At 38.3% G+C, this 18091-nt stretch overlaps 1 protein-coding gene across 1 annotated transcript in view; it reads right to left on the reverse strand.

The window, feature by feature from the left end:
- Nucleotides 1-264: 264 nt before the first annotated feature.
- LOC126176313 (uncharacterized) overlaps nucleotides 265-18091 on the reverse strand; it is a 94361-nt gene continuing 76534 nt past the window's right edge. Inside the window, exon 4 of the mRNA XM_049923464.1 lies at nucleotides 265-453. Within this exon, the coding sequence (XP_049779421.1) occupies nucleotides 265-453 (189 nt within the window). The remainder of the gene's footprint in view (nucleotides 454-18091) is intronic.

Genomic DNA, 18091 nt, shown 5'->3' on the forward strand with positions numbered 1-18091 from the left:
TCTGTCTGATGTTTTTCTTCTGTAATAGAGTTATTTGGTGAAGGAACTAAATTGTGGGAGACCCATCTTTCATCAGTATTGTACACACCAGGTTGATAATTACAGAAGTGTCCATACTAAAAGGATGCAATGATTTATTTATTTTGATCCAGCATGAAGAATAACGCATTTTCATGAAACATTATATTACAAAAAATTGTAAGAATTTTATTAATCTTAATCCAACAACATTAATATGTCACAGTATAATGAGATGGATACTCTTTATGTTTGTGTATCTTCTGGATTCTCATGTAACATCTTATCTTCAGTATAAAGTTCCATGCGCCACTGATGATAGGTGAAAGGTTGCGAGCGAATCTCTTCTGATGGTTTGTACTTCTTACGCACTGCTCGCAGATGTGGATTAGGTGGACCCCATGTAAACGTTGGCTTTAGCAAACTTTCCATCTTCTGTGAAAAGAAACAATGAAAAGTTAATTTGCAGCTATAATTACATTTTCAGTATTCAACAAAGCTGAAGGCTCCAAATTATTGAACTTTTAACATGCCCAACAAGTTTCCACTATTGCTAACAGATTTATGGACTCAAGGACGGTAATGATGTGTTAAAAAACAGTGGAATGAAACAGCATACATATTTGACGAGGACAACATATGGACATGCCACATTGTTTTTAGTGTATCAACATTGCTGTGGTTGAACATCAAAAGCCACAGCTGTGGTCACATTAACTAGCTTTTTGCCATGGGCTGTGCAGTGTTTTAATCACTTCGTTGAAAATCCACATTGTGCTTTGATGACGAATGGGGGAAGAACATACTACAACACAGCAACTTCGGCCGGCTGGGGTGGCCGAGCGGTTCTAGGTGCTACAGTTTGGAACCGCGTGACCGCTGCGGTCACAGGTTCGAATCCTGCCTCGGGCATGGATGTGTATGATGTCCTTAGGTTAGATAGGTTTAAGCAGCTCTAAGTTGTAGGGGACTGATGACCCCAGAAGTTAAGTCCCATAGTGCTAAGAGCCATTTGAACTATTTGAACAGCAATTTCTACTTTAGAAAATAATAGTGTGTAAATACTGCACACGTTAACATATATTGCTTCAAGCAAATGTTTAAGCTTGTTGTCTTATGATACCTCTTTTATGACTCTTGTGTATCTGCTGGTCGTAACTGTTTGCTACGCACTGCTGTTCCTTCAGCAACTTGTGTTTCTATATTATTTACATTTGATAACCCTCAAACATCAATGGTAGACAAGTGCAGGGCTTTACAGATCAATGTCCGTGATGGATTGTAGAACAGACACATCCCCATATTTTATAATCACTTGTGAACCAGATAGTTATGCATAGAACATTCTGTTTAGAGGCTAAGATATGCATTGAACATGTTCCTAATAGACAATAATGACATTTTGTATCGTGTGTTGCATTTGTCAACTATTGTTCTGTCACATTCCATTTACGTTCTGAGCAAGGAAACCATTACTGCCTATGTGGCTTTGTATTTACCCTAATATCACATACATCATCCTTTTGGTCTCTAATGGCATATAGAATGGAAGCAGTAGAAATGTCATGTAGTGTTCCTTAAATATTGCTTCTTTAAATTTCTATAACACTATTTTGTGAGAAAAATGTCATCTTTCTACCAAATATTTCCATTTAAGTCCTCTGAGTCTCATACTTTGCAGCATGAAGTATACTTATCTGTTACAATCCTAACAGTACATTATTAAATTCACTCAGTGTATACAGTCTACACAGCCAATCTTAACCATTTTTATATTGCACCACTTTTCAATATCTTCTGTTCTCTTATTGTCTGAACTGCTCATCATCCATGTTCCACCGCCATCCAAAGCAGGATTCCAGACAAATACCTTCATAAAATACTACCTAACATTTAAATTTCTATTTAATAATAGCAAATTCCTCTTTTTCTGAAATGCTGTTCTTGCTATAGCCAGTCGTATTTTATATCTTCTGTATTTTGGTCATCATTTATTTTGATTTCCAAATAGCAAAATTCATGTACTTCTTTAAATGCCTTATTTCCTTATCCAATTCCCTCAGCATTGCCTGATTTAATTCAGCTATATACCATTACCTCTGTTTTACTTTAGCCAGTGTTCATCTTATAATTTCTTTTCAAGACACTATCCGTTCTGTTCAGTTGCTCTTCCAAGTCCTTTTCTGTCTCTGACAGAATTACAATGTCATTGGCAATCCTTAAAGTTTACTTTTTTTCCACTGAACGAAACTTCCCTTTCCAAATTTCTCTTTCTACTTACTGTTTGCGCAATGCACAGAATGAATAATATTGGGGATGGGCTATAACCTCGTCTTTTACCTTCTCAGCCACTGCTTTTCTGTAATGTCCTTCAACTTCTTTTAACTGCTGTCTGGGTTCTGTGTAAGCTATAAATAATTTTTCAGGCCCTGTATTTTATCCCTGCTACCATCAAAATATTAGCGAATTTGTCTATTCAACAATGTCAAAAGCCTTTTCTAAACATAAACAAATACAATAAACATAGGTTAGTCAAGATATGCTGTAGTGTCACTACTTCTTTGCATGCTTCTGCATTTCTCCAGAATCTAAATGTATCTTCTACAAGGTAGACTTTTAGTAGTTTTTCCATTTTTCTGTATATAACTAGCATCAGTATTTTGCACCCATGACTTATTAAACTAATGGTTCTGTAGTATTCATACCTGCCAGCTTCTGCCTTCTGTAGAATGGGAATTATTACATTCTAACAACGGAAAATCCAGAATGGAATATGAATTAGCAACTCAGCATGTCCACTTTATGGTAAATTATTACATTATCCTTGAAGTATGAGAGTATTTTGCTTATCTGATACACCTTGAGTGTCACATTGAATTGGTTTGCCATAGCTGGGCCCCCAAGAATCTCAGTAATTCTGAGGGAATGTGTCTATCCCGGGAGCCTTGTTTCCACTTAGTCATTCAGTCATCTGTCAGTTTCTTATTTCTGTATCATATCTCCCTTCTCATCTTCATTTACTTGCTTCTCGTTCTTTCTATAATATTGCCTTCAAGCTCATTTCCATTGTTTAGCCCATCTACACGTTCCTTCCAACTTTCACCTTTTCCTTCTTTGCTTAGTACTGTCTTGTCATTTGAGCTCTTTGAAATTCACGCAGCTGCATCTTTTCTTCAAAAGTCTATCTAATTTCCTTATTGGTGGCATCTATCTTTTCCTTAATTATGCATGCTTTTACAGCCATGAATTTGAAACTTCTTGGAAGATTAAACCTGTGTGCCGGACCAAGACTCAAACTCGGGACCTTTGCCCTCTGTGGGCGTGTGCACTTGAGTTTGAGTCTTGGTCTGGCACACAGTTTTAATCTGCCAGGAAGTTTCATATCAATGCACACTCCGCTGCAGAGTAAAAATCTCATTTTGGAGCCGTGATTTTTTTCTCTAGCCATTCTTGCTTAGCTATTATGCATTTTCCATCCATGTCATGTTTTAGACCTCTGTATTCTTTTTCGCTTATTTATCTACTGCATTTTTATATTTCCTGCTTTTTTTGGTTATCTTCTGTGTTGCCCAAGAATTTCTAGTAACTCTTGTCTGTTTATCTATTTGACTCTTTGCTGCCTTCATTATTTTATGTCCCAAGGTTATCCATTTGTCGTCTATTGCAATACTTTCCCCTCTTGAAGCCATACAGTGCCTACTGCTCTGAAATTCCCAAAAAGACACAGGTTTCTTGAATTTATACTGGTTCTATTTCCTTGATTTCCTACATTCCAGTTTTAATCTGCAGTTTGTAAGCAATAAATTATGTTCAGAGTTCACATCTGCCCCTGTAAAAGCAATGCAGGCACTGATATGGGGGGGGGGGGGGGGGGTGACAAACTGTGGTATCTGCCCCAGGCGGCAATTTCAAGGGGTGCCAAATTCATATTCTTGAAGAAAAAACTTTGCTTCACGAAGCGCCTATCATTGAGCACACACTGGTCTATCGATTATTCATATGTTTCTGAAATGCATCCCAGTTGTTTCTTGAACATTTTTGATCACAGTTTAAGTTGATTTCTGAACAAATCATGAGTTGATTTTTGAAAGCGTACATAGTGTACATGATGTATCTGCCAGGGGAATCCCCACCGAATCTAGAAATAAAAAAACTTTCCCGCAGACAAAAGGGTATGGGACTATATGAGCTGAGCCGAATGAACATGAATGGATGAATGTCAATCACTGTTTGTTCATGTGGTTGATTGGGTGTGCAATGATCAGGATTGTTATAAGTATTAGTGAATCAATAGATTCAGATTACCAGAGTGGAAAGAAAGGACTAACAGGTAAGAAAGATTACATATTTTCTTATTGGTGTACCCAAGAAAATGAAATTTTAACAGAAAATTTTTTGCCAGATTGCTATACTACCAGTTGCACAGCCCTGATTAGCAGCCACTGTAAGTTCTGTTCTGGGAATAGTGCAGAAAATGCATTGTACAAACACATAATAATGCCTAACCGAAGAATAAACGTGAGATAATTGTACCTGTGATTCTGGCAGGGTTAGTGAAGTTAACTGGAGGATAAGTTTTGACAATGGCAAGAATAGTTACAGAATTAATGATCACACGATTGTTTGTTAGAATGAGGAAAGAGAAGAAATAGGGACATCACACAAATTATATGGAGGTACATTACAATTTCAAATTTACATAACATTTTCATCTACTACTTTTCAATCTCATGCTTGAGAAATTGGAGGAGCGTATGAGTATGAATGAAATGTGAAACTACTTCCAATATAAAAATTTTTGCTTATAGTAGGCCTAATAGGCATTTGATATTGGTATTTCGTGAGTTATGTTCTATCATGTTATTTATGTAAACTAGGTACATAAAAATGACCGTTTGTGCCAAAACAGTCTCGCTTGTTTGGTGCGTGCTACAGCTGCTGCGCCATTAGAAAGACCTGTTTCACCATATCCAGCATACAGTGACAAAATAGACGTAATCAGATCAAGAAACCACAAAAGTATTAGATGCTATTTGTATTAACAGCTTTTCAGTGTTAGACAATGACATGTTGATTTTTCGTGTAGCAAAACGTTGACAAACTTTGATGAGATAATAGCCCTGTGAAGCTATAGCAAGATTAGAGAAAAAAAAATACTGATACCTAAGGACTGAAGGAAGAAATGTGGACTGTCTTACCTGTCTCTTATCTTTGCTGATTTTGTGCTTCTTATATTTAATTTGGCTAATAGGCAATAAGGACTGCAAATTTTCTGAAGAGTTGTTATTCTCCCGGTCACAAATAATCCCATCCAGTATTAATTGTGACTTTTTTTGAGGGTGTATGGTGTCAAACTGGCTAACTAGGATCAGGAGAGGTACCACAGGACATTTTCATTTCCACTGTCCTGAATATACGTTTGATGGTTTCCATTACAAAATATAGATGTTTTAATTCCTCAGAACGAAACACAGTGCTGTGCAATAGAAGAATGCTGTGTGAAGAGGCGTGGCACTGCCCTTTGGCACACTTAAGACCAAATATGTTTTATATATCAAAGTCTTCAGGAAGGTGTGCACTATAAAATGACCAATTTTCGAAAAACAGATTTTTTAAAATTTTTGACATCCTATCTCAAATGCTCGAGGGGGGCACCACTATCAAGTTTTCATCCCGGTTTGGAAATATCCTAGATCCAGGGCTGTGTCAATGTCTTACAGTTTAAAATCTGGTTTCAAAATCTCTGTCTTACCATTGTGTAATCAATCTGAAGCCTTCAAGTCCTCAGGTCTCTACCAAATATACTACTTGAAATGGCAGTAATACATACAGTGACTGACCTTCCTCATTGTTGGTGTCATTGCTGTTATAAGCATAAGAATTGAGTGACATGAGAAAGAAATTGAAACAGAAGGTAAATGCGAGCTTTCGCTCATTTAAGAGCATCCAGTGAAAGGCAAATGGTGATCAGGGCTATAGATCAAGATATATTTCAGTTTTAATGGAATACTGAAATCAGAATTTGAGCTAGTGCTAAGAGGCAGGAGGTGACCATTGGTCATGTTGGCCAAATACCCAAGGACATTGTGTCATCACGGAAGGCTTCAGAGCACATTGACAGTTTTTGTGAAGCCAGTGCAAGAATATGAAGGTCTAAAACTAAAAGTCAGACACAGTTTGTGAGGACAGACACCCCATTGCAGCAATCAGCTGGATGAGTCCATGGCCTGGATGGCAGGGAAAGAAAAACAGTCCATCCAAAAAGTACATTTTATGACAGTAAGAATTAATGGAGAATTATTTCAGATAGTGTTGCAGAATAACTTCCACGTACCAACCAATGTCGTAGATTAAGATTTTGATAGAATTATTAGTAAAGTGGCCTGTTTGATGTTACAAAAGCCAAAAAAATTATAATTAGGAGTGATAGACTATTGTATGGAGGAGAATGTATCTGGGCTTGGCTGAGGTTTGACCAAGTTCAGATGGCAGTCCATCATAGTTACATCATGAACTTTGTATTTATTGATTTGATATTGATTAACTATGAATACATACAGTCATTAGGCAGTGCTTTTAATTAGTGCCTCAAAGTATATTTTTGCTGGTGAAAATATCTGCAGACAGGAGGAGATAGGTAACTGAACAAAACTTATTGCACATCCTATATTGTCACGTAACCAAATGTTGATTAATTGGACGATATCAATTATCTAGTTGCCAGTGTTGTGATAGGTCATCACTAATGACCATTACTGTGGGGTTATAGTATTTTGTATCTTTGAGAAATCGTGTGACTTATTGCTGGCAGATCCCAAAACTATTCTGGTGGTTCATGCCCCTTGTGGCATATCAGCAAAGTGTAGTTGTAAGTACATGTAGCTATTACGATAGGGCAGAATTGTCTTGTCAATCAGAATTAGTTTCAGTCCCACAATTCTGTTGACTGATCAACTCTGCATAAATTTTGTAACGTAAGCACAGCAATTTCATTGGAGGACAAAGGAACTCAATAATATACGAGGGGTGTTCAATAAATAATGCAACACATTACTTTCTCAGCCAATTTCAGTTGAAAAAATGTTGAATTTGGTGTGGAATATTCCTCCTTCAGTCCACATAATTTGATAAAGTTCCAGTAGGTGGTGGCGCTATATGTAGCTTCCAAATTGGGGTGTGTAATGGACGTGTGTTCCAGAGAGCTGTCGCTGGGTTTCTTTTGGCAGAAAACAAGAGCACTGCAGATATTCATAGGTGGCTGCAGAATGTCTATGGTGACATGGCAGCAAACAAAAGTTTGATGAGCCATTGGGTGAGGCATCTGTCATCAAGGTCACACAAACTTGACTGATCTCCTGCATGCTGGCCGGCTGCACACACCCTCAGGAAATTGAAGAAATGACTTCAGCATGTTCATTCTCATGAAAATATAAACAAACTTATCCTTCTCCATGACAACACAAGGCCTCACACAAGTCTGTGCACCTGAGAGGAGCTTATTATACTGCATTGGACTGTTCTTCCTCATCCACTCTACAGCCAGATTTTGCACCTTCCAACTTCCATTTTTTTTGTGCGTTGAAGAAAAGGGAAGCAGTATGTGGAGGGTGGGGAGGTTATTGATGCAGTAAGATGTTGGCTCTGATGTTGACCAGTGGAGTGGTACCATGTGGGCATACAGGCCCTCCTAGTAAGGCAGTGTTAGGCCGTTGCATTGAATTGAAATTATGTTGAAAAACAGGTTGTGGGGCGGCGAGTGGGTAAGCAAATTGCTTGTGAAATAAAGTTTGTTATTTAAACGTGGGAAAAACACTGCACTTCCCGGCTTTTGGAATGTTGTATAATGCTGTCTTTCGCCGTTCTCAACACTGGCTCTCTCTTTGCTTTTTGGCACCCAGAAAGTGATTTAACGAAACGTAGAGCCTGTAATGAGAGTTCCTAGTGCCCACTTAACCTGAGAATATTATTATAGCTGCAGCTTATAGCTCTGAAGAAGTAGGAGATTGTTCAGGATTTCTAATCAAAAACAATTTTCCAAAATAGTTGAGTATATTCTGAAATTCACTGATAACATCACAATTATCCCAACAGCCTAACAAACAGAGCAGTTCAGAGTCTAATTCGCTGATGCAACTATAAATGTCCGAATTGAATGTCAAAAGAATGCTCGCCAAAATTTGATGAGAAAATCTCATCAAACGCCACGCTAAAATGATTGGTAGAATGTCTGTCCCGCGACGGCACGTGAAAATACAACAACACGCAAACTGAAGCTAGATAATGAAAATCATTCCAAAAATAATCCTTCATTTGAAATGTTTTCACAGTTACGCGTATACATCGTAACTCAATACGGCACCCGAGGCAGTTTGTAGCAGCGCTACCGTAGCGAAGCGACTCCCGACACAGCTGACGTGCTATTCAGCGTCTGGAGAGAACTGGGGCCTTCCTTACTCGCGCAGTGCTCTTATATATATAGCCTCGGTGCGGACGGCTAAGAGAACGCCGGCTCTAACTTGGCTCTCACGACTGGCCGCTGGGCTAGTAACGCACCACTTCAAGTTACATAATAATTTATAGCTTCTTTTGCTGATGGCTTATGAAGCTGTTAATTTAATCGTGCATTTAGCACGCAGGTAAGTATTTATAATAAAATTCTGACGTGGCTAAGTTAAATATCTTGGGCGAGAGAAATAATTAAGTTACGCTGCACGCAGCAAATGAGCTCTGAACTGGTCCTTTTTAGATCCGCTATCGCTATAATTTTATAGGTATTCAAAAGAAACTTTTCACATCTTCATAGTCATAGCGGACCTCCAACCTATTTAAATCTAAACATCCTAGTCTTATTCATTAGCCTACTTAATCTATCTTGCTTCTTTCAGTTTTGAGATGAAAACCAGAAAATCATGAATTTCCACTAAAGTCTTAACCTGTGAAATCCAAAGTACTGTTTTTATTAAATTATTATGAAAGATGAGTCTAAATATAAATTTTGAAGTCTCTAGCTCCTTTCTGTTGCGCCAATTATTTTTTTAGAAAAACGTCCAAATTACAAAAATGGCTGAAGTTATCGAACTGATATTTAATACACATTAATTTAGTATTATTCCTTACATGCTGGAAAAGTTTCAGATCATTTGCTTGAATTTTAAGGTATTGCGCAACATTTATGACGTCAGAGCTAGTTACAGCAGACTGGCTGGCACACAATGGAAACTGATGTGAATTTACTACAGCGTGAGTAGGCTGCTTCCCTACATCACCCTCTACTTAAATTTTTTGTTTATGAATGTTAATGAATGAGAAAAAAAATTTAATTACAAAAAGGGAAGCAAGAGTACAATTTAACTCCCTATAAAAATCAAAATTGGAATATAAACATGTAGAAACATTAAAGAAAACTGATTATCTACATTAATTATTTAAATTGTGGGCATGTTCACTGCCTTTTAAACAATGTCAGTACTCAAAATTTTAAGCGAAGTCACTGAAATATTTCGGCATACATATTGCCTTAGACCAACAAACACATAATAATTGAAAAATTATGAAAATCTTAGACCCATTAAATACATTAAATACACTTTTACATACACAAATTCAAAGAAAATAACATGATACATAAACAGATGATTATCTCTTAGCAGTCTTTTCTAAACCTGAAAGAAAGTTCACAAATAATTTTTACACACGTGATTGTAGCCGCTTTGGCTGGCGTCCTACACTTCCATTCACAAGGGTAGAGGAGGGGAAGTTGCTATGGTGTGCGTCCTTCACGTTCTCTCTAACTTACATGGGGGAAAGGGGAGGGTCACTGTGAGTTGTGTCCAAGTCACTCCACGCTTTCACGCAGCTACCAGGCTGCCATTATCTGGTTTGTCCTGTAGAACAAACAAAAGAGTGCCTCAGACTCTGTTCACTTAATATCTAAGGGTGGGTCACAATGAAATGGGGATATATACATTTTAACTTCCAATATATTACTGGAACAAAGTTAACAGAACTTTTTTTTTCAACATTACTCTTGCGGTTACTTAAATGTCATAAAATCGGTAAATAAATGGCTCAAAACGCCGTTAGTCACGTACTAGAGAAAATCTATGCTCATGGCATACAATCATGAATCCTATTTAACGTCAATTTATTATTTCTGGGCCGGAACACTGAACCAATGCTCGGTACATTCCTGACATTTGTATATTAAGCACTTAACTGAATCATCTTTGATTATCTTATTCTTAGAGATATTATGAGTATGATTAGTGGTTGTTTTCTCAGCTTCTTTGTATATGTGACTTTTGGTAATAGTACAGTCCTGAGTGTTCAAAACACACTACGTTTAGTTGCCTACAAAATCCACTTATTGGTCCTCTGCTGTTGTCAGTTCCACATCTGCAATTAGGGTCTTACTTACTTTGAAGTGTATTTATGCTGAGCTAAAATTACTGTTTCACGTCTGCTATTATGTTTCTTATTTATATTGCTAGTGTATGTACTTATTTACCACTCACTCTATTAATATTTAAAGCATAGGATAGCACATTTATTTCATATTCATAGTGTATTGCGGCTGATTAGTTTGCTCACGTGGCAATCCATTTCCACTCGATCGGATGCTGAAACCTCAGGTAGTCTCTCTCGGACCTACCACTAAAGTGCATCAAATAATTATGGACGAGCGTAATGCTAAATTCCTTAAACCTATAGGACACCATGAGCTGCTCTGTCTCATCTAACATAAGGGTACCTATGGTCGCATTCACGCTTCCAACTCATAACCTCAATACGCATAGGTGTATCCTGTCACACACTACACTAAAATAATGGCCAGCTCCAACCTTATAAATACTTCAGGGACGTGTCCTTCACGACTCAACCACAAACACTGCTCACTTCTATTACACTGCCTTTCCTTGCTACATCAGGTGAGTTTAAACTTACAACTTATCTGCATATTTTTCATAACACTTAGCAATCTCTTTCTTATTATTTATTAGTTAGCTCTAATGTATCCACTAGGTTTCATTACCACTTCAGATTCTGCTAGTACACGAATTCATACATCTTTTTAAATTACTGTTGATGGACCATTTCCAACCAAACAACACTTTGTACTTACTATATTACCAGGGTACTACACATAATTGTTACTCAAATACATTTGTATCTTAATTACGTCATACTTCTCTATTGTTTGTCACTATTCAGTTTATCACATTAGGTATCTTTCTTCACTGATCGGTAGATAGAATGGTAACATAACTCCTGGCCTGATAGTCATGACAGAAAAATTTCATGTCTGAAAGAAGAGATCTAAATTTTGGTGGATAGGAAAGATGAAGAATGAGTGAGACCTGAAAGGGAAAGAAGATCTCACACAGCTGGGACTGCACAGCTGCCACACTGTGTAGAGGTTACAGAACAACCTCCTCCCTACAGCCTTCATTGGCTGAATGCTGGTTTGGTAACCATAACGGAAAATTTTGGTATTAGGAAAGAAAATGTCGAAACTTTTGTGGATAGAAAAGATGAAGAATGAGTGAGACCTGAAAGGGAAAGAAGATCTCACACAGCTGGGACTGCACAGCTGCCACACTGTGTAGAGGTTACAGAACAACCTCCTCCCTACAGCATTCATTGGCTGCCTATGAATCTCTTTAGGTCAATCACGTTCCTTAGACCTAATAGCTTCTTACTTTTAGGGTATTCTAGCCTATATGCATTGGCATGTGGTTTTCCTATGATCCTGAAAGGTCCTTGGTATACGAACATGAATTTCTTTGTTTCTGCATTTACCTTCTTGGATTTTTCTTTGGTTTTAACAAGGACTAATTGACCTATTTCAAAGCTAGTAGGTACAGCTTTTGCGTCATGCCGCTTCTTCCTTTCCAACGCTCTTTTTCTCATATTAGCCCTAGCCTTTAGTTTCTTTTCGTCTGTGGATATTTGCGTTAGAATAGGGAATTCTACCATATCTGCTATCACATTGTGAGGTTCTTGGCCAAACATCAATTCGCAAGGTGCAAAACCAGTTGCATCATGTCTTAAGTTGTTAATTACATTCTCAAAATACTTAATGTGCTCTGCCCAACTTGAGTGTTTTCGAGCACAATAAGTTCTACAAAGCCTATTCAATTCCCTCATAATACGTTCACTCATATTTCCTTGGGGGAAATACGCAGATATTTTCAGATGTTTCACGCCGGCCTTATCTAGACATTCCTTAAATCTATCAGAAGTAAATTGAGGCCCATTGTCTGACAGCAAATTCTTCGGAACGCCAACGTTCACGAAGAAGTCTTTTTCCAACTTTTCAACCAATGTTTTTGCATTCGCTCTTTTAATTGGGTATAGCTTAACATATTTACTGAATCCATCCACAACAACAAAAACATGTGTACAACCACCTCTCGAAACAGGAAGAGGGCCAAACAAATCACAAGCCAGTAATTCTAGGGTTTCAGTGGGCTCTACTGAATGCATATCCCCTTGTATTCTGCTGTTAGCAACACGGATCTTCTGGCACACTACGCAAGATGCTAGACGCTTTGCCACACGGCGGTACATGTTGTCAAACACAACCTTTTCCTTTAATTTTGCAATGCACTTCTTTGCACCGTAGTGCCCATACCTCAGGTGTACATAGTCGATTAGCAAGTCTACATGTTGTGAGGGAAAGCACAGCTTCCACTCAGAAACACCTATCTTTTTCCTCCTAAACAGAATACCTTTATGCAACCAATAGTATTGTGAAACCTTAGGATAGTTCGCATTTCCTAAATAGCTCTTCACTAATTTCAGTTGGTCATCTGCATTCTGCTCACGTCTCAAGTTCTTAATCACTCTCTTTAATGCACCTTCTTCCTTTACTTCGTGCAATGCAAACATTCGAACTTCATTTAGGTCTGTTGCTGTAATCCCCGCGTCATCACAGAGCTCCGCACTTCTAGATAACCCATCAGCTACCAGATTGTCTTTCCCTTGAATATATCTAACCTTAAGGTCAAACTGCTGGAGATACAATGACCATCTTACCAAACGAGAATTCCTCAACTTACAGGTTTTTAAAAAGGTCAACGCCTTATGGTCACTGTAAACAATTATCTTGTGACCTAATAAATACTGCTCAAACTTCTGTACCCCAAATACAATTGCTAATGCTTCCAGTTCGGAGATGCCATAATTTCTCTCTGCTGCCTGTAAAGATCGACTTGCGAAAGCTATAGTCTTGTGCACTTCTTGCTCGTTCTCTATTTCTACCTGGAATATTTCCACAGCTATACCATAGCCACTAGCATCAACAGACATACAGAATGGCTTTTCAAAATCAGGATGATGTAAAATTGGACTATTAATTAAAGATTGTTTAAGCACCTCAAACGCCTGTTGACATTCTGCTGTCCAAACCCAAGGGGTATTCTTTTTCAGCAGGAGGTGAAGACAGGGAGCATTAAAAGCCTGGTTACTAACAAAACGCCTATAGAAGCCGAAAAGACCGAACATTGATCTCAACTGCTTCTTGTTTCTGGGAGCCTCAAATTTTTCAATGACTGCTAGCTTGCCTGGGTCAGGCAGAATACCTTTTCCACTTATCCTATATCCCAAGAAACCTATTTCCTCTTTAACGCATTCTGTCTTTTCAATCTTTAGTTTCATGCCACCTCTCTCAATAGCCTCTAACACTTCCTCTAATAAAGCTATGTGTTCTTCCCAGGTAGGAGTTGCTATTAACAGATCATCTACGTAGACTGTTATTTTATTACTTAAAGCTGGTCCTAAAACATGGCACATCACACGTACGAAAGCACAAACAGAGATATTAAGTCCGAAAGGTACCACACGGTATTGGTAACAAACTCCTTCGTACAAGAAAGCTGTGTACTTCCTTGAACTCTCCGCCAGTGGCAAGTTCCAATATCCACACGTGATGTCCATAGAAGTTAAGAATTTTACTCCCCGGAATTTTTGCAATAATTCGTCCATATTCTGCGGTCTATCACTTTCCCTAACCACTATTTCATTTAACCAACGAGCGTCCAAGACCAATCTGACACTCCCGTCTCTTTTTGGTACAACAACAAGAGGATTATTGTACTCACTGACCGCTTTCTCAATCACATCCCACTCCAGCATTCTCTGTATCTCTTTTCGAACCGCCTCCTTCCTAGCTACAGGTATTTGGTATGGCTTCCTGAAAAACACCTGGCCGGGTTTCACCTTTAATTGACATTCATAACCTTTGACTATGCCAGGTCGATCTGAAAATACCTTATGATGCCTTTTTAGAACCTGTCTCAGTTCTTCCTTTTGATAGTCTGAAATCTTATCGATCTCTTGCAATTTAGCTTCTATTTTGTCTAAAACAATTGCTTCTTCTTCTTCTTCTTCTTCTTCTGTGTTCAGCTTACTGTTACTAAAATTCACACCTTCGTCCCAATACCTCCTATTTTTCAGAACTCGTATAGGCAACTCCCAAGTTTCATGATCTGTTACTACATGCTTATCACTAAAAGGTACTATAATTACTCCGGTTATTGGTAAGACCATTTTTAATTGGCTGTTCTCAAAGTCCACAACACTCTGATATTTTGACAAGAAATCTATGCCAATTAAAACCTCAATGCTGAGATTGTTTACAATTAAACATGGATGATCTATTAAATTACCATTAATGTTAAAGGGTAGTAAAGCTTCTTGTTTTACCGTTTTTGAAACCTTGCCAGTAGCACCAATTATTCTTAGTCCTGATACTCTCATTACTGTAAGCTTATCTTTACCCGGTAATGCATCAAAGAAGGACTGAGATATTGCACTTACCTCACTTCCACTGTCTAAGAGACAACGTACATTGATACCCAACATATTTACTATTATTATAGGGTGGCTTATTCTAGGTTGTACAGGTGGTTCCTCAAATTCATCAAGTAATTCCTTTTGGATTCGTCTCCAACTAAAGTGATTGACATCTGTCTTCATTATATTTAGGTCACAGTGTGTAGGGGTTTCCTGAATTACATTTTCAGCTGCCTTTTCCAGTCGGTCTATTAATTTTAAATCGAAACACTGCACAACTTCATTACATTTAGTTTGCTGAACATAACCCAAATTACTGTAGTCTGAGCGATTCTGCGTCTCCAGACCGGGCATAACACTAGTTACAGCTAAACCACTTTCACCATTATCGTCAGTTTCCTTTTCAAGTGACAACTGGTCACAGCTACTGGGTTCATCGACCCTCAACAGCCTACCCTCTACATTCTCACTTATCTCCTGTCCTAAATTTATTAGTACATTATCAACATCCTGCACAGGCACTTTAGATAAGAGCACATCATCTTCATCGTAAATATAAGCATGAATTTCTTCTGCTTCTTCACCTGTCAATTCAGTATTTTGTAGCTCTTCGCTATTGTTACACTGCTGCGCCTTCTCTTTTTCTTCCCACTTAGAAAGCGTTTCTAACACGGTATCTATCAAATACTGTGAGTGATCTAATATTTCTGTGGTATCTTTAGATGCTACCGACTCTTCATCCACATGTTCAGTTTGAGTATTCTGATCTGTCTTACCAATTCCCTTAACTACTGGCTTAGGAAAAGTAACCACCTGGTGAGCGCCAGTGTCCTCATAGACGGGAACTAGTTTTCCTGCCTCGGCCTATTGCTGTTTTCTTTAGTTTCATTATAATTGACTGGCACAGCATTGCTTTCCGTACTGTTGTTTACATACATATTTCTGTTCGGAACAAAATTATTATCTCTTGGATGCCATTGTTGGTTCTGATAATTATTTCCCCAATTCCTACCTCTCTTAGGATGGCGAATACCTACTGTTCTGATGTTTACATTACCATTTTGCTCATTCCTAAAATTACTATTATTGTTAGTGGCATTTCTGTTATTACGTGCCTGCTCCTCATTGGCAGCAACACGTTCTACACGTTGCAAATATTCAATGAAACGATCAAGATTGTCTCTAGGGGCCGATATAATTCTGGTTTGCCAATACCATGGCAGTTTGGCTTCAAGACCTAATATAATCATTTCTGGCTTTAGCTTTTCCGCCAAATGTGACAAACGTGAAATCCATGACCTAGCAAATTCTTTAATTGATTCCTTGCCTGCACTGAAGCGTTTTCCACTCCAAAATTCTCTTAACACTTCATTTTGCTTATTACTAGACCAATATTCATTAATGAAAGCTGTTTTAAACTCCGCTAAAGTTTTACACTTCAACATAACATCAGCGGACCAACGCAAGGCGTCACCTGCTAAATGGCTTTTAATAAATGAGATTTTCTCTCGTTCAGACCAATTTGGTGGAATTACATCTTCAAAATCGTTCCAGAAATCTAGCGGGTGGATATTTTTATCTGGATCAAACCGCAAGAACTGCCGACACCCGATAAATGCGGCGTTTGCAGCTACAACTTGTTGTACACTACCATTACCAGAAGTTACTGAAGCTACTTTACTCTCAATGTTAGCAATGTTAGTACTGATATTTTCTACTCTCAATTCAACATTATCTACTCTTTGTACAATATGAGTAGTATCACTTTTGATTGCATCTACGTCTGCTTGACATATGTTTACTTTAATATTAACATCTTTAAATCTATCTGAGCACAGTTCAGATTCCGACTCGATCTTTTCTGTTAATTTGTGCTCCAGCTTCGTATCTTCCATTTGGAAGTCTTTGCGAACCTCAGCAACTTCAGATTTAACTGTTTTATACATTTCAGAAAATTGTTGAGCAACCTTTTTCTTAATATCCTCATGGTTGTAATCAATTTTATAATTCAAACTGTCTAGATCCTCTTTCAACTTATTGCAACCAGCCTTGAAGGTATCGTCCATTACCTCCAATCGTTTATTAAAATTAGTTTGACTGGCCACAATCCTGTTATTTACCTCAATTATATCAGATTTTAATTCAGCTGTCATTTGTGCATTACTGGCAGCGATTGCTTGTAATATAACATTTAGATCAACAGCCCCAGCATTTTTGGGTTGCTCACTAGCTGGCTTTTTATCACACTCAGGTGACGAAAAACTAGCTCCAACACCAGAATCATCAAAATTAAATGAAACTTCTGATTGATTAGTCCTATCTAACTTCTCCTTCTTAAACTCTACCATCTCTGATGACTGTTTCATTTTTAATTCATCAGAGAAACTATCATCCAATAAATTTACAATTTCTACTTTCTGCTTTACTACAGGGGTCTCTATTATTGAATCATTACCCCTTCCCACACTACTGTCAGGAGATAATACTTCATATTTTACTTTAACATTACCACTTTTATGCATATTTACACTTGAACCGTTGTCTGGATTTACAGTTCCTTCAACAGACATAGGTTCTGATTTAAGCTTAACCTCAGTTTCTTTTGGCGGTTCCATCGCCGACAGTCTCTTAGTGCAGGTTAGTAAAATTTTTAACAGTTTTCCACTTAACTTAGTTCCTTCTGCACGACGTTGCCGTAGCCGGCGCGGCGTACCAGGATTCCTGATGCGACGTGGCACGTTGAACTGCAGACGGCACTCCGACGGCTGTGGTGTGTTTACGTGGCCCGTAACTGCAGGCGCGGCCCCCGGCTGCTGCGGCGGACGACTGCGGTACGGCGAAACTGGCTTCTCGCGATGCCGGCAGCACCGCTAGACTCAGTGCCAGCTCCGTCAATCTAGATGCGTTGTTGATTCAACTGCGTTGTCCACCTGCCTATGTAACACTTTCACTGTTCTATACTCAGTTGCGTGTCGCATTTCACTCGCGAATCCGAATAGTTAAAAATCACTTTCACTTAGTTGATTTCCCGGCCGATGCACCATATGTGGGGCGGCGAGTGAGTACTGCATATTGCTTGTGAAATAAAGTTTGTTATTTAAACGTGGGAAAAACACTGCACTTCCCGGCTTTTGGAATGTTGTATAATGCTGTCTTTCGCCGTTCTCAACACTGGCTCTCTCTTTGCTTTTTGGCACCCAGAAAGTGATTTAACGAAACGTGGAGCCTGTAATGAGAGTTCCTAGTGCCCACTTAACCTGAGAATATTATTATAGCT

This window comes from Schistocerca cancellata, chromosome 3 (assembly GCF_023864275.1).
Source record: "Schistocerca cancellata isolate TAMUIC-IGC-003103 chromosome 3, iqSchCanc2.1, whole genome shotgun sequence".
Classification (NCBI taxonomy): domain Eukaryota; kingdom Metazoa; phylum Arthropoda; class Insecta; order Orthoptera; family Acrididae; genus Schistocerca; species Schistocerca cancellata.